Below are 23,930 nucleotides of genomic sequence, written 5' to 3'. Positions count from 1 at the left end.
CACATCCGCTGATTGTGCCTCTCTGGTAGGGTTTGTCTTTCACTTTGGTGTTAGTGCTGCACACCTCAAGTGACATCCTGACTGTGAGCTAGAATTGCCTGGCCTTGTGGCTTTTCTATTATTGTACCACAAACAGATGAATGAGAATTATGTTTTGTTCCAGTTCAGCTTTGGTCTTGTTACTTTTAAAATGAAAACGGACATCACTGTTCAAGTAACTTTATGATTTTATGTGGGGTAACCAAATTTGGATTTAAGTACTTATCAGAGGTCAGCTGTACATGATTTTTTTCACCATGATGGTTTAAAATTAGTTTGTGGCAGTTAAGATTTGTTTTCTAGTGATAACATATTGTATGGCATCAAATTAAACAGGCTCATCTTCTAAACCAATTCTTCCAGGTATAAATAGCGCAGTTGCTGTTCATAATTTATAGCTGATGGCTGTGCCAGTTTTCTGTTTAATCTCTCTCTCCCACCTCTGAAATCTGGAAATCAGTTCAAATGTGCAGAATATGCTATCACAATAGATAGATAACTTCAGTTAAGAAAGAGAGGGGGAAAATAGCCCTTCTGGATTGTCTCGGGGATGATTTATCTTGAAACTTCAGTAATTCAACTACTAAATATTGGAGGTTCATAGCTTCTCTTAAGAAACCCTTTTAAAAGATGCAGTTTGACACAAGTTAAGCCTAATAATTACTGACAGAGTTGGTGTTACTTCAGTGCAGTGGCAGCATGCGAGGTGTGCTCAGCGATTTACACCCTAAATAAGCTTGTTTCATCTTTCAACTCGAGACCTTCAGGGCACACCTGGTCAGAAATTTGCTGGGGGGTTTAATTTTCTTCCGAGAAAACGCTTGTCAGTTGAAAACACGCCACAGGAAGTTTGTGGTTTGTAATAGTGTTTTCCTTTGCGAGGCAGCTGACAGCCGAGGTGTTGGGTGCATCTCAGAGACATCACAGTGGTCTCTGTCAGGGTTCTGACACCAGGGGTGATGGTATCAGGGGGATTTGAGGGTTAGATTTGAAGGAGATTGGATCCTTTCCTCTTGCCTGCTGGCAAAAAGCCACGTTCCTCTTGGTTGCGAGACAAACCAGTTGTAAGTGCTGCAAACTACCTTCTCTTCCTTAAGATGAGAAATGGGAACGGGGAGGGAAAGAGAGGAAGAAGAACTGTACAAAGACACTGATGCCTAGAAGCTTGTAACACGAATAAAAATCCTTGAGAAACCCTGTTTTACACGCTGTGATAACTCAGAGGTGTGACAGCACCCTTGGGGAGGGGGATGTTTGAGGAATGAATGTACTTGAGAATGTAACTGATTTTGATACCACAACATTACAAACTTTATTTCTTGTACATTTACTGAAAGGAATCAGACACATGACATTGAAGTAATTCAACATCCTGGTGGAGGAATGCTGTCAGGCATTTGGATTAGTCTATAAATAATTGTTGGATTTGATTGCTCAGAGCTGATCATTAATCTCCAAGGAACACTATGAATTTTTTCTTTTGCCAACTATTTCCTGAGCTCACCAGTCATACCAAACTTAGCAGTTAGTCATTAGCTTTTCGTTTTATTGGAAAAAAATGTTTTGCTTTAGCCTGGCTTCGGAAATTCCTAAAATGTGTCTGGTTGCACATGTGTTTGTAGAGTAACCCACCTTCAGGAGAAGGACCTCGCATCCTCCCCTTTGTCCGTGTCACTAGGGCCGGGTAAGTCCTGGTGTCTTTGGTTTACCAGGAAGTTTACCCTGCACGTGTGGGGAGCGGGAATTCTCGGGAAGGGAAGAGCAGCTGCAAGGTGCCCAAGCGGACTGGGGCGGAGACACGCGGTGCGCTTGGTTTCCTGGTAATATTTGCTCAGCGCTCGTGACCCAGCTGGTACAATGAGTCAACCAGCCGTGTCTGGGAAGTGCTGCAGGTCACACCCGGGTCACTGAACGTGGGCAGCTGGGTGAGAAGGGTTAGTTTGTAGTTGTAGACTGCTCTGAGTGGTTCTTTTCCAGCTGGAGGACTCGAAGTGGGGGTTTGAAGGAGGTCGCGTTTAAAATGACATCTTTGTGGAGCAGATCCCACCTTTCAGTATTTAAAAAAAAAAGAAGTTTGGGGTTCATAACTCACTCTGAGCACGTTGGAAGTCGAGGGTAATGTGATTAATATTAGTCTATTTCAAGGGGCAGTAATGCCTCTCTGCTGCTTTTTGCTCCTGCTTTTTACTGCAGGGAATTACATCCCGAATTTCTTCTCTGTGATTTCTTCTGTGCATCAGCACTGGCCTGATTCCTCGCGCTGTAAGGAGGCAGTTGCACAAAGAATGTTCTTTGCTGACAGAAATATAAATGGAGGCACATTTTTGCTTGCTGAAGTTTGATAGTTGGTAATAATGCAACTTGATTTTTGAGTTCTAGGATGAGATGGCTTTTCAGAAAAATGTTAATTCTGCTGCAGAGTCTGTGTGGATATAAGAGCCAAGGGAATGCGAGTTGTTTTGTTCCATTATTTTTATAAAGCTCTCCTAGAAGTAGGATCAAAACAACAAAATAAAATGCGCCATAATATCTGTGTTGTTTTGCTACCAAGTGAAATGCTACGCTGGTTATACTCACCACAGATAATTAGTGGTTTAAATGCCTTATTTCTGGCATGAAATCTTGATTTTTTTTCAAAAGCAGTGGGTGCTGTGTTTCAAAGATCGCTTGCAGAATACCTCAATGGCCTAAATAACAGTGTTCTAGGGAAAAATGATCAGCCCCCTAATGGGGGAAGGTTCACTTGTTTTTGGAAGGAGATTCCAGTGCCAGGGATGCTTTGCCTTCCTTGCTGTCCATGACACTGCCCTGGCCCCTCCAAAGCAGGCGTGTTTGTGGCTCAGCAAGGGGCTCCCTGAGTCCTCTTTTGGTTTCATTTGCTTGACACTTCAAGCTGTGAGTCCTTACAAGTCCTGAAGTATTTCAGTGCTTCTGTTTCAGGCTTTTAATGTATTAAAATGCCCCTCTGGGCCCCTCCCGAAAACTCAACCTAATTAGCACGTTTTTGTTTTGCTTTTTGACAAAGCAATTGCACTTTGAAGGAATTTGCTACTCACACCAAGCTGCTAATTTTCCTAATCTATCCAAAATACTAAGTTGATAAAAATAACCGTGTCTTTAGTCCTAAAAGATGGGTTGCCAAAACTGCACGTGGTGGGTGGCAGCTCCTTAAAACTTATTTTGCTTACACCTGAGGCTGTAAAATAGCTCTTTTCAGGAGCACTGTTTCTGAATTCAGGTTTATAAGTCACTGGAGTTGGGAAATTTTGTATTTTGTTGCAGAATTGACGCGTTCCTGAGTACTGCAATCAGAAGCTTTAAGTATAGAAACACCAATATTGAATGGTGCAGCCTTATTTCAAATAAATGCCAAGTTACTCCTTAAGCAAAGGCATTTATTTGATTGTAAAACAATGAAAACAGTAGGAAAGAAATGACACAGTACTACCAAAATCATGTTTATACCAGAGTTGCTGAAAATGCCCAGGAATTCATGTGTTTTTTAAAGGACCACTTGGTGCAGTCTTAGTGATTTCTGCCACTGAAATAATTTCCTTTGGAATTGTTCTTTCTGTTTTAATTTTTCCCCGAGTTTTTATGGATTATTTTCCCTGAGAGACAGGTCTGGCTTGTTTAAATCCCCAATGGCCTGACCTTTCACTGTGTGTTACCATGTGCATCTACTACACTGTGAAAACGCTGGTGTGAGGGTGGGGAGAATGTTGGTGTGTTAGTCTGTGTATCCCTCCTTTTTGTTTTTGTTTTTTATACACCTGTATAATCCCAGGTTCCCCCCCCAAAAAAAAAATTATGGTCTAGATATTCTTTTTACATTTGGCAGTGAATGGAGTTAAAAGCTGTCGCAGATCTTTGCAAAATTGAAAAATGTTGTGGTATTTCAGTGTATAATGTACCTCTAAGGAGAGTGGTAATTGCCTGTGTTTGTAGCTTCCTGCAGCTCCTTTTTAATGCTTCTCAAAAGCTGCTTGTCTAAAGCCATTTTAAAGTTTAAAGAAATAGTCTGGATTTTATTATCAATAATTAATTCTGGTCAAATCTCTGCAGTATCTGGGGAGGAGACTCATTCCCTGGTTGTACTTACACGTGTATCATGTTAGCACTGAAGGGTTGTTCAGCACAATTGGCTGGGACAAGAAGAAACCCCATTTTACTGAACTGGAAAACTTACTGTACCAGATGGTCACAACAGACTTAGGTTGTTCTTTAGTCCAACTAAGTGGATTTGTGCAATTTGCTATCAGTGAGCTCTTAAGTTGTGGGATGGGTTTAGCAGCAAGTTGTCAGAGCGGTGCTGGGTGGCTGGAGAGGCTCTTTCCCCACAGGCCTTGGGGGGTTTGAGCTCCCACAGGCACGAGTCAGGCTGCAATGCCTGCAAATCCTGGCTCTTCAGGGCTGCTGCAGCTGTGGCCTGAGGTGCACAGGTGAAGAGGAAGCACTGCAGTCAAGCACTTTCTAGATTTGTTCATATTCCCTGGGCTCTTAACACGTCTGGGGTTTGCTTTTGCCTTCTTGGCTTCTGACGCTGGAGTTGGCACTTCAGCCCTGCTCAATCATCGCAGATTTGCAAATTCCACATCTCCAGCTGCTTTATACCTCTGTCAATGGGATGTGCTAAAGCACACTTACACAGGAGAGTACTTTCAAGGTTGACTTTTATTTATATATTTATTTAAACTTGTGTGTAGGATTGTTTGTGAATGTCAAACGGGCATTTCTAAATGCACAGAAGTGAACGTAGAGGCCCAGAGCCTGTACCTGGGAAAGGGAAGTCCTAGGAATGAGATACATAATTTTGTAAATCTGTTTCAGCTTGAGAATTAAGAGGAAAATGCAAATCTTGCAGCTGAAATCCGTCTAGCTCTCATTTTTGCTATTCGGCTCATTGGTTGCTGATAATAACATATTTTCATGTTTTATCTTGAGAAACTGGGATCCACATAATAAATACCTTTCTCCTTTTGAGAGGGCTGTTTTCCTGAACTTTGTTTTGTAGAGAAGGTATAAATTCAGTTGATTTTGACTCATTTCTGCTAGAGGACAACAGGCCATTCCCAGAGGTATAGAAGGGAAGGCAGTTGGATGCAAAGAGCTTGTACAGCCAAGGGTTTTGTGGTTGGTCTACAGGAGACCTTACTGGTTTCACTCTGAACCCCAGCTGACTGAACCTTCTCTGTACTTAAACTTCATTTGCTGTGAAGCTGCACAGTAAATTTTGGTGATCTTTTCACTAGGCTTTGGGCTCTTACTCTTTACGGACTGTGTTTTTCTTGGCCTGTCATGATTAATGAGCAGCGATAGAAAATGAAACAGTATCTCTGAAAGCCTGACAAAAGTATTTCTGCTGTCGTTACATGTAATAAGTATTCTCATCTCATTTTTCAGTGGTTACTGGATGCTTAAAACAGTTTTAAGTGCCACTTCCTTTTAAAAGCCACCTGAGAATGTTCTGTGACATTGACACAGGCTTTGGTTGTAGCTCGGTCCACAAGAGACAAACCCTAGAGATCTTTTTTAGTAGAGAAAATTCTTGATGTAATATTTTGTCTTATTCCTCTGTGCCTCATAGTTGCAGAGGTCACCAAATCTTGCCTGGTATCTTTGGACGATGTTTTAAAAAGAGAAGTAGCAATTGAGGAAATTCTCAGGAGAGTTACAGCAGAAATAAAACCAATAAAGATAAATGAGCTAAACATTGCTTCAGAACATCCAATTAAAAATAAAAGGCAACAGAAGGGTTTGTACAAACCCCGTGGGAGGAAAAAGTGAAGCAAGACATGCTCAATAAATCTTTTGGGTTTGGCTAAAATATATGGAAACAGTTTACTTTGTGCATATGGGTTTCTTTTACACTGTACCTCTGCTGCTTCAATGGATTCTTAAAAAAAAAACACCAACAACCAGGAAGCAGCTTAATTTGTGACTGCTTGTAATTCGGCCCTTAGGGAGAAAGGCAACAAAATAGATGATTTTCAGTGTCTCTCTCAATATTAGGTGTCTGCGCTACCTCTGGAGCCGCTTTGTGGTGCTGAACAGTCTTTTGGCTGCAGACACAGATACTGAGATAGTTATGGTAAAAGCTGGATTGTAGGATGTTTGAGTGAATTTTTAATTAGATGGGAAGCAGCTCCAGGAGCCAAGTTCTTGTAGCATGAGTCATGATTTGCGTGCCGTGGAGCAGCTCCATCAGTGAGAGTTCTCCCAGAGTAATGACTACAGCGCTGGCCCTGTGCCAGGGAAGGGTGCGAGCTTCTGGCTGTGTCCTCTGAGGTGCTCCTTAGCTCTTTGCTGAGCTCTGAACTCTTAACTGAGAAAACAACCTACCTTTTGAGAAGTGTTAAGTTCAGGAATGTGCAGAGGTAATGGTGCCAGCGATATTTGCAGTGGTAACCAAAAGATTTTGGTGCTCTTTTGTCCCTCAGCACCAGGGTCGGTCAGTGCTGTGCGAGGTTTTGTTTGCAGGGTTTAGGTGTGGGAGCTGGGTGGGCGAGGACTGGAGGCGTCTGTGTCCATACATGATGCATAATAACCTTGCCCACAGTTGAGCAGGAACACAGGTTATGATTCAGGCTGGAAGAATGTGAAAGTGAGGCAATTCCGAGTCATGTTTTCCATGGCACCGGCACCAGGCTCTGCTGCACGGTGTAAGGGAGTTTGTCACACTCATCATGCACAAGCTGAACTTGCCTGAGGAGCAAAAAAGGGGGCACATTCCAGAGGCAAATCTGATGAGCTGGATTTGTGATGCTGTTGCATGTTCTGTTCAGTGGGTGCAACAGTAAGTGCCAGAAACCAAGCTCTATCCACCTCTACTCTAGGGAATTAAAGGTATTTCTGCTGGCAGCCTCATCCCGGTTGTCTTGCCAACGAGGATCTGTCCTGATGGACATGTCCTTCGTGTGGGGTTACCTGAGCAGTCTCAAAATGGTACCGTGAGCAAAGGTGTGGAGTGGCTGCAGTTATTTTGGGTATCTCAGAGCAGGAAGTTCATGGCAGATTAGTCAGGGTGTTGCTAATAAAATAACGATTACCTAAGCAGCAAACTTCTTTGCATTCTTAACGTGGGAAATGTCTACTCAGTTGCACAAGTGGAATCTTGATATACCGGGAGGTGAGAGGGCTTGGGTGTGCTCTTACTAGTTCCCGTGGTGGCACGAAACAGATAATTCTCTTTTGAGTTGGGTATTGTAGAGCTTGGTTTAACATCAGTCCAGACTTTGGAACCCTCTACAACTGTTCTCTCGAGGAACGAGGATTGTGGTCTTCATTTGGAACACTTGTGTGTGAAGACACTGAAGCCGCATATCCATGACAGTGAGCTGGTGTGGGATTATCCATGTGGGAGTCCTTCACCCCGAGGGCTCACGGAACTGTCGAATGGCTGAGGTTGGAAGGGACCTCTGGAGGTTTTCTCACCCAGCCCCCTGCTCAAGCAGGGTCACCCACAGCAGGCTGCCCAGGCCCATGTCCAGCTGGCTTTTGAACAGCTCCAAGGATGGAGACTTCATAACCTCCCTCCCTGGGAAACCTGGGCCAGTCTGTCACCCTCACCCTAAGCTGATGAGCTGCACTGGGAAGAACCTGAGATTTGCTTTGTGCATTATCAGTCCTTTCTGTGCTGGTTCTCCTGGATGTTTTAGAAGAGGAGGAAGTGCTGTGGTCCTTTTCTGTGCCGAACTAAAAGTCCTTCCATCTCCCAGGCTTTCCAATACACATACTGGCTGTGAGCTCTTGGAATTAACTGAAAGGTCTGTGGGCAAATACAGTATATGAGTAATGAATTTCTGTTTTAGAAACTCGCTGAAACAGTGGTACTATTTCCCCAGTGCTTTGCCAGCGATTTAATTAGAAGTGGCAGTTTTAATTAAATAACACAACTGGAGGCTGGGTTATTTCTCTCTTCTGGTTCCTTCTCAGTTTCAGCAGAGAGGGTTTTTTTTCTGCAGTAAGTAGAATATTCAGCTGTACCATGGAAACCACATGAAATGTGGCTGTTTAATAATAGTGGTGCATAACATTCATAATTTAAAGTATTTCCACTAAATAACTTTTTTCAGTTCTCCAGCAGATTCTAGAAAAGCAATGACAATACCAGAAGCTGATACTTAGAGGGAACAAGAATTGAACAAAACACTTTTTGTTGTTGTTGTTGGAAATAACCTCTCTCTAGTTAAGAGGTTTTCTGTTGAGTAAATTGAAATTCTGCCCTTTGACTCCGAATTACATTTAATTCTTGTGGTTTAGTTGTGGTTTGGGCTGCTTTTTTGGGGGATGAGTTGTCACAAGTGTTTGCTGGTTTTTGCCAGTGCCCTGTGCTGTGATTTTTCAAAGCCATACTTGCATCAGGAATTGGGATTTGGCAGTAGAACACCTCTAACATACCCTCTCTAATTGAGTAATAAAATTCCTGACTTCAAGTGACTACATGGATATTTAGAACAAATTATGTTGATGTAAATACATTGTTGATGTAAATATATTCTTATACATTTATTTTCTCTAAATCATCAGGCTAATCGAATTCAGTAATTTCCCAATTAATATTGATTGCTTTCTTGTTTTCTGTTGTAACATCAGTAAAATACTGTGCAATGATTACCTTTGAAAATGTTCCAATTTTACTCTTTAAGACAGCTAATACCAGTGATACTCTAGTTTTTCCCTTTTAGATAGCTCATGTTAACCACAGTGCCAGAGCTTGGAGTCTCTGGAATATTAGAATATCTTCCCTGGGTTTTTATTTACAGAAACAGAGGATAAACATTCATTATCTAGATGGGCTATTGACTGGGTTTGTTATATCCCGGAGAGTGTGTGGTTTTCAAAGATTGATCCTATCTTTCCCTCTCTAAGTGGTGGCAAGGATGAACCTGACACCCTGAGAAACTGGAAGGCATCAAGTGTTCCTTTACATAAGTGGGATTATTGGGTGGTTCTTTTCTTTTCCCGAGGTACAGAATGATTTACTCACCCTGTTTGCTTTGCCAACAGAGAGATAACCCAGTTTACTAGCGTTTCCCAAGAAGCTTGGGAAAAGGCCAGGAGCTTGGGAACTGACACTACACGTGCAAATACACAAGTGTTAATTCCCTTAATAGAGGGGCAAAAGCTGAAATCCCTTTAGGCAGGTTTTGTACAAGCACTGTCCATTAAGGAGGATATCTTGCCTCCTGGGAATTCCTGCTGCAACGCTGGATGATGGTTTAATTCATACAGCAATTCTACCTCCTTACACTTCCTTTGATTACCTTCCATACTTTGATTATATTCCATACCTTCGGGGTATAACATCCTGCACAGACCACATGTTTAAGGGAGAGAGCTTGTTTACACAATAAACCCCAGGAATTTGTCAAAAGCTGAGGCTTAAATACCTGTTAATGCTTGCTTGAACTTTTATTTGTAGCGGGTTTTAAACATTCTGTTTATTCTCTCCTCGCCTTGCTTAAAAGGAGGAGAAAGCCTCAGACTTACTTGCCTGGGAGCATCTTTATTCACTGTCTGTAGAGCAAGTGAAACGATGCAGCTGTCAAATAGGACAAGCTATTTAGGCATGTCTTACTGCAGTAAGACCTGTTGGGGATTACAAGGCAAAAAGACATTTTCATAGAATCCTAGAATGATTTCGGTTGGAAGGGACCTTGAAGACCATCCAGTCCCATCCCCGTGCCGTGGGCAGGGACACCTTCCACTGCACCAGGTTGTTCCAAGCCCCAACCTGGACACTTGCAGGGACGGGGCAACGACAGCTTCTCTGGGCAACCTGTGCCAGGGCCTCACCACCCTCACAGGGAAGGATTTAGTCCTTATATCAGGTCTAACCCTCTTGTGCAGCCTTCTCTTCTCCACAAACCAAGCGAATTGAGTTACATAAAAGCGATTTCAGAAACAATGTCATGACAATCCTCTTTCGAAAGAAGTTCATAACTCCTGTAGCTTGGAGGTCATGGCATCAGCATCCTGCTGTCAGAGATGGCTGGAATAGAAAGCCTCAGATGGTTAAAAGCTATTCACCCACGTGGTATTTGAGGAGGAGATTTGTTGTCATTATGAGCAAAGACTTAGAAACTTGGCAGAGCAGGAAAAAAAACAATACAGTGGGTTAGTCATAATCCACTTCTTTGTTTTAAAACAAGGCAGTGGACGGAAGACAATCAAATTACAGCTTAATGTGGAACTCCTTTCTGAGTTTATTATTTTTACTGCTTTGGCTTTTTATAGGCCAAGTAGAATGAAATACCTACTTTACTTCTGACCTCCTATGTTGCAAAGGCTGAGCTTTAGCCATTAGGATATTTTTATTAATGCAGTAGTATCTTTAGTCCTATAATACTAGTCCAGACTACTGTTATTTTTGAAGAAATATTCCTGTAGGCATGTGCTTATGTATTCTTAGCATTTCTCTTTGTTATGAAAAGCTTTGGCTTTGATGTGCTGCTTAAATTTCCTCTGAGTCATCATGGTAGTTGCCAAACCATTGTTTTTGTTCTATTTGGACTTGATTCTACTTCTCCAGTTGTTTCCTCCTAGGGGGTTAAAGTCCATGAGCTTTTATTAAGATAAATGTCAGTGATTTCAAGTGGATTTGCATAAAAGAAGCCCTTACTCTCTGGTAGGATAAGTCATGTGTAATGTTTAGTTTTAAGGTAGCAGTGACTACAGGAAATATTGGAAATAAAAGTTCTTGACCTTTTCTGGACAGTGGAATTTCCCTTTCTATTAAATATGGAATACACTCTCATCTCAAGCTTTCAGTGAACTGAACATCCTCACTGGTCATCTTCTGTTTAAAAACATAAAAAGGTTTCTCCCTCCCAAACAATGAATGCAACATCTTGTTCTAGAAATGACATCAAGGCAAAAGATGGTGATCAATGATATGCTTTCTAAAAATAAGCATTGCCAAAGTGAAGAACTTAAAGTCAGAGTTTAGAATTTGCTCTTTGCAGCAGCTTCAGAATCAGTACCTTACTCATGTGTATCCCAGCCAAGTGGCTGTCCTAGGTCATGACTTGGTACCAGTCTTACATGCAGTAATTACTCATTTATATTAAAATTATCTGGCATCAGTCAGCAGGTCACGATTTATTTCAAGTTAAAAAATTATTTGCTGCTATAGTTTGCATATTGCTTTAGCTCACAGTGATTTTCAGCTTTATAGTAATCTGAGGGGCTCTTTTTCTTTAACTGTGAGACAATGCTGTTCTAACAACATTTGCAAGGGTGATGAGTATTTCTCATGTGTGCCTCACAGCATGATTTCAGAACCCGAGGTACTTGAAGATGCCATCAAAATTTTAGTTGCCAAACACAGGTCTGTTGAGAGTTTCTAATGCTCTTCGTGGATTTAATGGGTTTAGGATGGGCTGTGTAGGACTGGAGTTCAACAAGGCACTCAAGGATGTCCTGCAGCCCATCCCTCTCCAGTGGAGTGCTTGAGATGCTTTAGTGCTCCTTAGTGCTGAGTCAGTGCCTCAGATTCCAGGCTCGATGATGCATTTTTCTGAACTGGAAAAAAGATCTTAGGAGTTGAAAGAAAGAAGAATTGGCATTGACTCAGCCCTAACGAGCACCCAAGCAAACTGCAAAGTTACTGTGACTTTTGGCAGGAGATGAGTTAAGAAACAGAAACAATATTTTCCTTAATTATGGTTTAGAGCTATTCATTCAGGATCAGCTGGATAAGATGCCTTATCAGTGTTGGTGTCTGTAAAAATATGTGAGAGAAGGATGCAAGGATTTAGTGTTTGGTTGACTGACTTGTCAGTGCACGAGGGGATGGGTAGGAAGGCTTTCAGACAGATGCTTCATGGGACTCAAGTGCTGATTCAGCAGCATTTTGTAATTGCAGATGGTTTCAGTCCCATTTCAGAAGGTCATTTATGATGCATTTAGGGTTTTCTTCACACCGCCCTCTTTAATCTCATTCTCCACAGCTGTCAAAATGTACAATGCAAAAAGGTGGTGAGCACCCTGCAACTCCAGTTGTTACATATTCCATTCCCAGGGGTGAAAGGGAAATGGCTGAAGAAGATTTGGCTGACTATCTGCTATAAGAATTGGCAAATCTGAGTCACAAGAGACAACGCACTGGTGCAGGGACAGAAAGGGGCAGCAAGGGGAAGGCTGAGGGTGAAAAGTGCCTTCAGACTTTCCTGCTGAGGCAGATGTCACAGTTGCATGAAGATCTCTCAGGGAGGTGGTACAAGGTGCAGCACTGGACAGAAGATCAGATTAAAAGGGAAGATGGGACCCAGGGTACACAGAGTTAAGTGTCAGGTGCAGGTTGGTTGGCAAACAGATGGAGGTGACCAGGTGATCAAACTCGCACTTCTGGCTCTCAGGGCCTTTCTGTTTACTTTGGCACTGAAGAGTTTCACAGCACATCACCCAGTTTCAGTAGATGTACTGTTTATGTAGTATCTAAAATATATGAGAGATATAAAACTACTGTATATAATTTGGCATATATTTTATATAATAAATATATTATCAATTAATGCATATATGGTATATCAATTACTGTATGTATATATGTATTTTTTTTAAAATGGAGATATATCTGCTCTAACCTGATGAGAGTATTTAACTCAGAAATAGGCAAAATGCATATAAAGAATAACTACTCTTTGTTCTCTAGGGACTGTTGTTTAAAGCTGATTTCACCTGTGCCAGTGTGGTTTGCTGGGACAGTGCAGCAGTTTCAGACTTTTACTAATACTTTTCCTGCTTTTGTAAGTCAGAAGGGTGAAGTGAGTGATTTGCTAACTGGCTGTTTCAATCCACAGCAAATTAGAGTATGAAAAGGTGAAAAAACCAGGATCTATCAGCTCAAAGTCAGCACTGTGTGAATGTGTGCTTGTAGGAGCTGTTTAAAGGTTCCCACCATCTGAGTAAAATCCAGTGTCCAGTCTCCTCTCTGCTCATTGTGGACATCATTAAGCACAAATCAGGGAAAAAAGTGAAATCATGTGGGCTCAGTGCTTTGCTCATAACATCACACGTTGTCTTTACTCCTTTTGTCACCTCACTGAAGTCCTCGGTTTCAGGAATACCCAGCACCTTTGGGTCACAGGTGTCATAGAAATCAGGGCTAAAGGGTCTTGATCAAGTGGCCTGAAGACACTTGCACCATCTCTGTCTCTAATCTGTGCTTTTTAGGCAGGAATGAAGTCCCTGCATCCATTTATCAATGGTAAAATATTAACACAGAAAGCAGGCGGGAAGTGGAAGAAAGCCCTGCAGGAACATCAGCCAGCTGAGAACTGCTATTGTTGGGCCTTTGCAGCTGAGCACAAACATGTCTTTTGTTTTCCCGATGCCCTGGGGCAGAATATGAGGCTCCTACAGGTGTGGCTTTTATTCATTATTTTACAGAGCATCCTGAATTAATATCTTTTGCTTTTCCTTGATATTCAGAAGGCTGGTCGAAGAGAAGTGTGTATGCGAACACAGAAATAACTGGAGGCATCCTGGGTGCCCTGATTTCTGCTCTGTTGATGCTTTTGACCAGTGGCCTAATAAAAGAATTGGCTGTGCTATTGTTGTTGCATGCTCCTACCCATTATGGAGCCATGTATCCATGGAAAAGATGTCTTGATGACAATGAACACCTGGTGTGGTTCTGCTCAGGAAACATTAGGAGAGGTGGGTCAGATGAGTACTCGCAGTGTCTGTAATTGTTTATTGTAAGAATGTCCCACTTTCTGAGCTATAAATACCTGCAAGAGAGGAATAAGTAAGGACTGCTTTCAAATGTCTCCCCAGGAGCAGGTAGTGAATGCTGGAACATTCATTTTGAAAAAGTGCTTTTGGGAATTGAAGGACTGTATTCCTTAGCATTTGCCTTCTTTAAGAATAGTGGAGGTTTATCTGTGAGCATCGCTATAGCATGAATTTAGTGATGGAAAATCCAAAGGGCTGTGTGATGTGCTGTTACGTGAATAAATGTGGTTCTTGTTTTATCTTCCAGGCTGAAAATGAATGGGTTACAAATTGCTAAAGGTCTATAAATTGTCTTTTATAGGAACCAGCTCAAGCAGGGGCTCAGTAATACTGTTGGTCCCCACTGTCATGGTTTAACACCACACAGCCTCACTCATTCACTCATCCTACACCCTGCAGGAGGAGGGGGGAGAGAATAGGAAGAAATAAAATTAAAATTCGTGGGTTGTGTTTAAGATACTTAAATAGGACGGAAAAGGAAGGGAAAATATAATAATAAGGTTGATGATGAAAGAATTCAAATATACAAAACAAGTTGATGCATGATGCAGCTGCTCAGTGACCAGTGCCCACCCAGTTCCTGAGCAGCAGCCCCCAGCCAGTTTGTCACAGAATGTTTGGGGTTGGAAGGGGCCTCTGGAGATCATCTAGTCTGACTCCCAGGTAAAACAGGTTCACCTGGAACAGCTTGCACAGGACTGTGTCCAGGCAGGGGTTGAGTGTTTCCAGAGAAGGAAAATCCACAGCCTCTCTGGGCAACCTGTGCTGGAGCTCATTCTCTGTCACAGTAAAGAAATTTCTCCTCGTATTCAGATGGAACTTCTTGTGTCCCAGTTTTGTACCTGTTGCCCCGTGTCCTGTCTGAGGATGTTATGGAAGACAGTGTCAAAGACTTTGCTTTATATGTTTATGCTGAGCATGACACCACGTGGAATGGAATGTCCTTTGGGCTAGTCCAGGTCAGCTGTCCTGGCTGTGTCCCCCTCCCAGCTTCACATGCCCCCCAACATTCTCTCTGGTGGGGTGGTGTGAGGAGCTGATTAGTGTAAACACTAAAAATCAGCGTGGTATCAACATGATTCTCATCCTAAATCCAGAACACAGCACTATACCAGCCACTAGGAGGAAAATTATCCTCGCTGAAACCAGGACATCCAATAGTGACTTCAACTTACAGAAATGGTCAGGTCTAAGACAGAGAACTGGACTGTTTCCAGAGCCTTAATGCTTCCTCAGAGAGAGCTCAGAGAATGCATTTGGTGCAGTTAGATTGTGTACAAACCACATTCCTGGATTTAAAGCGAGTCTCTGTTGCAGTGCTGTTCCTATACACAGCATACCCTTAGACCACAAATATTTACATTCCACGAGACCCAGGATAGTTCATTGTGCTCTGTGCAGTTGTCAGCGAAGTTGACAAAATCAGGGTGGTGATGGGGGAAGTTTTTTGCTCTGTTAACCTGTGTGTCTCCCTCTCTGAGCTACAAAGATTGGTTTGCATAACTGCTAGGGTTATATATATAAAAATATAGAGAGAGAACACGGCTGCAGTTTCAGTCACCCTGGCTTCACGTCTGACATTTTGACATGACTGAAATTTAAACTTTCTTTGATGCCTTTTCTCTTTTTTTTCCCCCCACAGCAAATTTTGCAGCTCTGTGGTTTTTTTGGCCTAGAATCTGCACCCACGGAAGGGTTTATCTTAGTCTTAACATTTCAGTTTTACATATTTTTACTACAAGCAGCACATTTATTTCTCAAGGGAGAGTTCCATTAACTTTGTCTGTGCCACTGCATTGTAGCAACGTCATCCATAGACTGGTTCCAGCCAGTCCTTTTTATTCCTTAGAAGTGAGAGGGCAAAGTTGGTTTGGACCACCTGTGTTCCTGTCAGGAAGCATCTCTGTCTACTGTTCCATGCACAGACAGTGCATGGAATTGGTGCCTTTGTTTGGGCACGTGCATGGCCTTAATGGTGTCAGTGCAGCCTGGGGACTGGCCCCAGAACTTCTGCTCTGAGCAGATACATTCTTTTGGATGATTTAATAAAAAATAAGAATTCAGGGAACCAGTGCAAAGCTGGAGGGGTCCTGCCCTGCAAGTCTGTAGCTCTAGATGTGGTTGTGGTCTGAGGTGGGAGACCTCCAGAGCTGTGTCTTGGTGTGGTGTGGAACGTGTGTGAACAACAATGCCCCGTGTAAGTCAGCAGGGAGACCATCAGCCCATTTGTGTGCATCCCCTCCTCACATCAGTTAAAAAATCCTGGTGCTCCTGTGATAAAGGAGCACAAAGGAAAGGTTTTGTTCCTCAGTGGAACATGCACAGACCTGCCAAGCTGTTCTCAGTTCTAAACCCTTAATCTTCCAAGTGTCCTGGATGCGGTGAAGAAGGGTCAGATCTGTTAGTTGACCTCAGATTGTGCCCATGAAAAATTGTGCCCACTCAGCAGCTCCCTGCCTTAATATTACCAGGTGTTCCTTGCACACCCCAGAAACTCCTCCAGGGCTTTGTGGTTAGGTTCTCCCTGGCCCCTGAGCTGCCTAGAAATTATGTGGAGCAAGGCTTAAGTTTTTAGGGAAGGGCTTCATCTCCTTAGCAGGCTCAAAGCTCTCTGACGCTTGGTTCAAAGACCTTAAACACCTTTTGTCTCAGGGAACAGTCTCTTGATCTCTCTTGTTAGGATAGAAGAGCTTATTCTGGTGAGATTTTAGGTGCCCAGAGGTTACATTCTGCAACAAGAGTTTTAAATTCTAATAGAAACAAAAAAACACGAAGGGAAGAGATATTTTAATGCTCCACGGGGTTTCTTTTTAAAGGAAGCTTTTTTTTTTTTTTGTGAAGAGTGAGCGAAAGAAAATCTTTTTAGTCAGTTTAATGTAAAGAAGAAAGTACAGCTGTGTCCTAGTACATCCTGTTGTCAGAATATCTGCATTTTAGATAGATAGCTGTGTTGATAAGTGGTGAGCAACAGGCATTTTGCTGTGGTAATAAGCTCAGTTTAAGTGGTCATGCAGGATCAGCATTTGGGTTAAGAATCATGACGTCTTAGTGGAAGAGATTTATGCTGAAGACATTAATTATATACTGCTTTAATTATAAAATATGAGGTAATCCAAGAAATGGGTATAGTCTATGTGTGTAAGTTTTTGTAAGAAAGTAAACACTGATACTACTGAAAACAAACTGTTACTTTGCCTGATAGGAACTCTCTGCAGACAGTCTAATTTTCTGATGCAGGTGTCATAAATTGTAATATTAGATTATTAGAATATTGTCATATGAATGGAGATTAGTTCAAATCTTTACATTCATACAGTCTGTCAGTGCCCCAAATTTTGCACATCTATATTCTGTTTCAGGTTTCACAGAATTGCATTAGTTGTTGTAAAGGCTGAGTTTTTCATGGTTCAGTGCATTAAATCTTTTTTTTCCCCCTTTTTCTTGGCTCTATGTCAGATTAAAGTTATTTGTAGGTGGCTGCAAGGATTTTTCCATTAATAAACCCGTATTATTCTCATTGCTACCTGGTTTCTGATTGTATCAGTGCTTCACAGGCAGTGATCTTTTTCCAATCTTGATAACTGGCTCTTGCTGTGGTAGAGGCCATTGTTCACAAATGGAGACTTGCTTTCGTAAAATAATCTAGAATTTATAAAGCTTTCCTTCTTCTGCATTTGCTTTACTGCTTCTTGAGCTTCTTACTCATATTTTTCATTGAATTACAGTTTCTTATGTAGACAGTGTAGGAGGCCTGTTTGTAATTGAGTCTAGGTAATTAAAAGAGCAAAGGAAGCAAGTATATAAATGTACATGTGCGTTCCCTTTTTATTATGTGTTTGACTTTAAGGCTTGGCTTCCTCTCCCTCATAATAATTTTTCCCATTTCTGGGTAAACTGGCAGCTAAACACAATTTTAGCTATGAATTATATGCTGTCAAAATTGAGAGGAATTAACTTTTTTGATTTCAATAAGTGACCTATTACTAGATTTATTTTTTTTCTAGAGCTTTTCCTCTGATACTGTTGTAACACAAATGTGTTATGGTGGATGCTACCACAAACCTGCTCAGGATTTGGGGGGGTTTGCTGCCTGCTAAGTAGTTCCTCTGGCCGTTCTCTTCATGGCAGGACACTTCTTTGCCAAGGAACTGGGTCGAGCAGCACACCTTACACTTCAGATGTTTGGGAGCTGAGTGCTCCAAGTATTTCGGTTCGACCTGCCCTTTGACATTCACCTTTAGCTCACCAGTAACTGAGACCTGGCAGAAACCAGGGGAACAGAAATAGATATTTATCTCCAGCATTTGCAGTGGCATGGGCTTGGAAATAAGCTGAGTGGAGAGAGGAAGGAACACAGCATTCCCTGTAACTCGTAGAACAAATGTGCAGGTTTTTAAAGGAGAGTGGAGTACCCCACAAAGTTAAATTTATATTTGGTTCCCCTCCAAAAATTTGCATACTACAGACTTACTCAGAAGTTTTCTGAGTAACAGTTTCCTCTAACAGTGCTAAGGAATGTTTTAATTCTTTGGAATTGCAGCTGTTACCTTCTGGATGTTAATGTCCACTTAAATCCCTGACTCAGGGACTGTCTGATGCTCTTTGTGCTGCCTCGGGGCACAGTGTATGTGCTGTGAGGTACCTCCAGTTGCTGGCATTTCCTTTATATTAGATGTAGTAGCAATTACTGAATGGGTTAAATGCAGAGAGCTCATTGCTCTAATTCACATGACACCACAGACCACATAATTGGCACCTGTCAATATACTAGTTCAGTTTGGAGGGAAAATCTGGGAATATTGTAATGCAGGCAATAATGATGATGTCACCTTTATATGCTGCAGCACATCCAGCAGCATTTCTGAGTAAGATGTTTTTGTGGTGACTTGCAAAAAGATCAGGCATGCTTTTTTAATCAATACAGTTCTTGTTCTTGTATCATGCAATCACAGTTTAGCTTCTCCTCATACCTGGAAGTGGTATGGAGCTCTAGGATTTGTTATTTGAGCCCACTGCCGTGTGTGTAAGTGGGAGCTGAATATTAATCTCAGCGTGGTGTGCTGTTAGCCTTTGGTAGAACGAGATCCTCAGTTATCCTGGAGTTTTATGGCACAGCCTGGAGCATCTCCACGGGCACAGCCCCCTCTGACTGGGTGTTGTGGCCACATGACACGTGGGGCATGTCCTTGCTTTGCCAGTAAGCTGGAAGTGTGAGTAATGACTGTGTTCGCTGGCTGCTTTTCATTGGGAGGCCTTACAGTGTGGAGCTTTGTCTCTAAGAAAACATATCAATTTATGAAGGAAAAGTATTTTTTTCAGAGAAATATAATAGCTGTAGCATCAGAGTTAGCATTATGAAGTTTCACAGGCAAGAATTTCTGTAGCTGAATAAATGGAGTATGTTGTTCGGTTACAGTTGCTGTCACTTCAGCATTCAGCACTTCAGTCAGTATTTCAGTACCTGAACATGTGCAGGTACCCTTTATTTCTTTAAGCAGTTGATGCCAAAATGTGATGTCACAGTGACGTCAGAGGGAGCCAAGAGCTGCCCGAATCTTGCAGGTTTAGACTCGTGGTTTTTGGTTTAATGAAGGAGCTCCATCTAGTTTATGCTCCATCAGCTGAGAGTTTATTTCACCTAGCAAATTGTGAAGTAACAGTTACTTGTCTGGTTTTTTCACCTTGTTTAATTTACTGTCTGTCCCCTGGAGCAGGAGGAACAGTTGTATCATGTTCGTACTCCAGATCACCTCACCCAGGTGGTGCCTTCCTGCTCTGGGGGTTCAGAAGGCTCTCAGCTGGGGTGAGATGATCCTTAAGGTCCCTTTGAACCCAAACCATTCCAGGATTCTATAAAAGCAGTTAAACAACCAATGAAAACGTTTAATGGGTGTGAAAAGTTAATCCTCTCCAGTATCAGTTCAGAAGCTGTGGTGTAGCAACGAATAGCAAAGCGATTTCAAATGTTTATCCTCAAAGTTGGAGATGAAGTTCTCTATTGTATCCCTGTTATTCCTGAAGAGTCGACACAGGATGTTTTTAGCACTTCATAGAAGACTCTGGGACACCTTCCAGGTTTTTGGCTCTGCTGGCTGCTCCTGTGGGTATAGAGGTGGTACAGAACTGCCTTTCAAAGCAGAGCTGGTAGTGCCCCGGAGATACAGCTCTGATGCCAAATGACCAATAGGCCCTGGATTGGTTTTTTTCTCCTGAGACACTGATCACATTTTCTTGTTTCTCCTAAGCCCAGCCTAGCTCAGTTTGCTTTCAGATCATCTCCTGTGTGCTGAGTGTAATGTGGCAAGAGCTCAACCCACGGTTGGGTTTCAGCCAGAGCTGATTGACATTAAGGGGCTGTAACTGGATATGTCTGTGCTTGTGTTTCAAACTTGCTGCAACTCTATTTCTCCACATAAAACTTCAGTGCAAGAGTTTAGGTTCCTAAAAGAACTTTCAGCCTAATTGCGTAGATTTTTAATTTTTTTTTTAACTTTTACTGTCTGAAATTTATTTTTTTTTTTTATTAAGGTGAAAGAGAGTTAAGCTGACAAATTTTCTCATGCAGTCGGTGTAGGTTCTGAGACCTCACAGAATATGATGGTTCAGCTGGCAAGTGGTGACTAGCTCAAGAACTATCCCAGTTCTTAATAGAGTGTAAAAATAATCTGAGCTTTTAACATATGCAGAATTGGTTTCATTTGTTCTTATTGTTAGAGTTGACTGCAAATATTGGGAAGTACAAATGACAGAAAAATAAAAGTTTTCCTTCTTGTTTTTTCCTCCAGATTTAAAGTGCTAAGTGTTTTAAAGATGATGTTTGCTTTTTCTGTTTTATTTTAAATCTGCTGTTATAGATCTTTTAAACCTAATTATCTAAAACCTGCATATCTAACTGTCTGGATACTTTGCAGTAAGGACTGAGCTTTTTAATTTTCTTGTAACATGTGTTGCAAAATTATTAACCCTTTAGAGTTGTCATCCACAGCAACTTTTTCTAAACTTGTTCATTCCATATCACATGATGCATTTTCTTTTTTTGCTTCTCTAAAGCAAATACACTGAACTGTGTTAATCTTCATACTAAAAGCAATTGTTTTGCTTTCCTTTGTTGCAGATCACCAGAAACTGGAAAGGGAAGCTAGAATCTGTCGCCTCTTGAAGCATCCCAATATTGGTAGGAACTTTTCATTGCTTCATACAGTATATGTCAGTTTAGCAAATGGAGGGGAAATGCAAAATAATGAGTACAAATAGCAGCTCAGAGAAGTCAAGGGCAAATATCTCCAGGCACGACTGTTTCTTCGTAATGTGGTGCTCCCTGTGAGTTCTGCCATGGGATGCAATATCCTGATAGATCACCTAAAGCAATGTGCACTGTTCCATCCCTAAGCTTTTGCTCTCTATGCCAAGTGTTTGGGGTTTTTTTGTGCAGGGTGTAGGAGGAGTTATTTCCAGTACTGCCCATGACTTTTGGAGACCTGCAGAAGAATTTCAGCTAACAGTGTTTGTGTTGCAGAATGTGGATAGAGTTGTTTTTACTGAAATGCTTATTTTATCCTGTATTCTGTGTTTGAGATTCTGTTCATCTGCAGGAATGATGGGTGGATGCAGAAAACTCTGCCCCTTTTATTTCCACAGTTGTGTTTTCTACTCATGTAGAGCAAAAAAAGTTATTTGGGAGGGTGGGGTGTACCTGTCTCCTTCTTTTAGAAACAGTATAAACAGGTAAGTACCTTGATCTTTAAGGAACTGTAGCTGGGTTTTTCAGTTTTTCAGACACTGAATTAGTTTGCCAAGGGTATCACTCACAGGAATTTTTGCTGTACCTGAGACTTCTGCAGAAGGGTGGGAATTTCCTGTCCATCTTGTTCCTCTGTCCCCATGCATGTTCTTGAAAGTTGTCCTCAGAAAAACAAGTAATCTCACCAAATGTTTTAATCAAACATGTATGCTTGGCACTCCAAAAGCACCTGGCAGTCTGCTTGGTTTTCCTTCTGGTTAGTTCTCCTCCTTTTCATTTTTAATTTAGAAGTATTAGGGACATTTTTAGATGAATATAATTGTTTCGTGCCTGGGGTAAAATCATCTCCTTCCTTTTAGTAATAAACATGAATTGAAAACAAATGTACCACTGTTCAAAAATGAAATGTCAAGTCTCTGAAACAGCTCCCTTAAGCCTCAAGCTTTGACACAGAAATTTGTTTAAGGAGGAAGAGTAGTGATATCTCTGTCATTTTACCCTCACCAAAATTTTGTAAAGTGGGGAAAGGCCAGGGTATGTACAACTCCTTGTGGGGAGAAGTCATGGTCACACATCTGGTGCTATCAGGCTCTAAAGTCATTCACTTTGCTGTAACTGGAGTGTATCTCTGAGTTGGAACAAGCCAGGGAAGATGAATAAAACCCAATAATAAATGGATGCAATGGGAGGGCTGAAGAGCACAGAGCTGAGCTGAAACAAAAGTCTAAATTGGTGCCATGTGATCACGTGCCTGCAGCTTGTTGAGCAGCTTGGACCAGTGTGGGATGTGGTCCAGATGCTGTGTGTGCCACATGGAATATTTGTATTTGTCAGGGTGTGACTCGGAGTGCCAACAGGCACTGGCAGCGTTGGTGACAGGCAGGTAGGGCTCAAAGTCAACCCTAATTCTGTGCCTCACCACCTGCACCAAGGGGCACAATCCAAAGCAGCCTAGGCACAGTGTTCTGCCCCTGTTCCAAAAAAGATGCCATGTTCTGGAGCTGCCCAACAGAAGAGTTTTCATGGCCTGGAATTAATATGCCAGGGTTTGGCAGCAGGCGTTGTATTCTGTCATCACTGAATTTCTGCTGTCAGCTGTTCTGCCAGCTCTGCCTGTGTAGCTAAAAGAAACTTGTCAACAATAAGTATAATTTAGAAAATAAATAAAAGAAATTATGAAGAATAAATCTTTTTATGTGATTTCTAGAGGAAAGCAGAGATCTGGTTTAGTTGATTGGACAGTTTCTCAAAGATGAATTCCCTGGTTTTCTGCATGTTCCTCCAGTGTAGTTTTTTTTAATTCCTTGTCCTTTTGAATTACACATTCATTGCAGGGCACAGACTTCTGAAATTACAATTCACTTGTCATTCAGCCTTATTCTTCTTTATTCTCCCTACTTAGCTTGATTAAGTCTCCCTTCAAAAGTGACTTCGTGTGAAGGTGTCAGTTCCAGGTTAACTTTATTTCTAAAATACCTATATGATAATAGCATTTTATGGTTTCCTCCAGTATTTGTCTTCCAAATCTTGGACTGTACCAGATACTCCAGAGTGTAAACCCTTTGTTAGTCACCTTTTTCATACTTTGCCTGCAGTCAGAGTGAAGCAGCACAGCTGTGGTGAGTCACTTTTTTGATTTTAGCCTGTGAGTAAACACATTGTACTTTTCATATGGGCAAGATTTTTTGCTTTAGAGAAACAGTTGAAAAAAAAAATGCTAAGCATTGGAGATATTTTCCAATTATCTTTCCAGAGAAAACAGAGAATTATCAAAAACTTTTACAGATCACTTGGTTTTGCATTTCCAAGTTAGGCCTCCAATTAGTACCTAACTAGAAAAATATTTAGTTTTTTAGTTATTTCATCAGGATAAGAAAGATTTCAGGACTAAACTTCTTAACAATCGACATACCTATTTTTAGCCTCCCAACAATGCCATTTTTATACCCATTTCATATCTTATTGGCTGATGGTTTTATTTAATGAGTGCCATTATGCAGTTTGGAACTCTCAAGATGACATTTAAAAAAGGCTTTCCACAGTCCTCTGCAGTCAGAGGTACTAAACTTCAGAAGTTCCTCTGGTATTGGCAGAGCAATCTTTAAACTGGATTGGAGTGTTTTCATTTCGTATAAATGCCAAATTTGAGCAAATGATTTGGAAAAGCTTATGGAGAAAATAGAAGACTAAATCAGAATTCTTTCTTTCAAAAGGGTAAAACCCTGAAATTTGGAAAATAAGGAGATACCCATGGTAATATTTTCACTTCAGTTCCTGATTTAAATCTCCCCAAGGAATCACTGTAAACAAAATGACTGTGAGGAAACAAACGTATTTCCTGTGGACTTCTTGGAAGTATTTCTGACATCAGATTATTATTTCAGGGATCAACATATCTGCCAAATGT

General features: G+C 41.5%; 1 protein-coding gene across 19 annotated transcripts in view; it reads left to right on the top strand.

Annotated features, from left to right (window-relative positions):
- CAMK2D (calcium/calmodulin dependent protein kinase II delta) overlaps nucleotides 1-23,930 on the top strand; it is a 115,893-nt gene that overhangs the window by 24,782 nt on the left and 67,181 nt on the right. For all 19 annotated transcript variants that reach the window (XM_051804911.1, XM_051804929.1, XM_051804925.1 and 16 more), the window contains exon 3: nucleotides 20,897-20,956. In XM_051804911.1, the coding sequence (XP_051660871.1) occupies nucleotides 20,897-20,956 (60 nt within the window). The remainder of the gene's footprint in view (nucleotides 1-20,896; nucleotides 20,957-23,930) is intronic.

The sequence above is a fragment of the Manacus candei genome, unplaced genomic scaffold (genome assembly GCF_025592945.1).
Source record: "Manacus candei isolate 608988 ecotype Guabito, Panama unplaced genomic scaffold, ASM2559294v1 h1tg000062l, whole genome shotgun sequence".
Taxonomy (NCBI): Eukaryota; Metazoa; Chordata; class Aves; order Passeriformes; family Pipridae; genus Manacus; species Manacus candei.
Note: the sequence above shows the minus strand (reverse complement) of the source record. Positions and strands in the feature narration are given on the sequence as shown.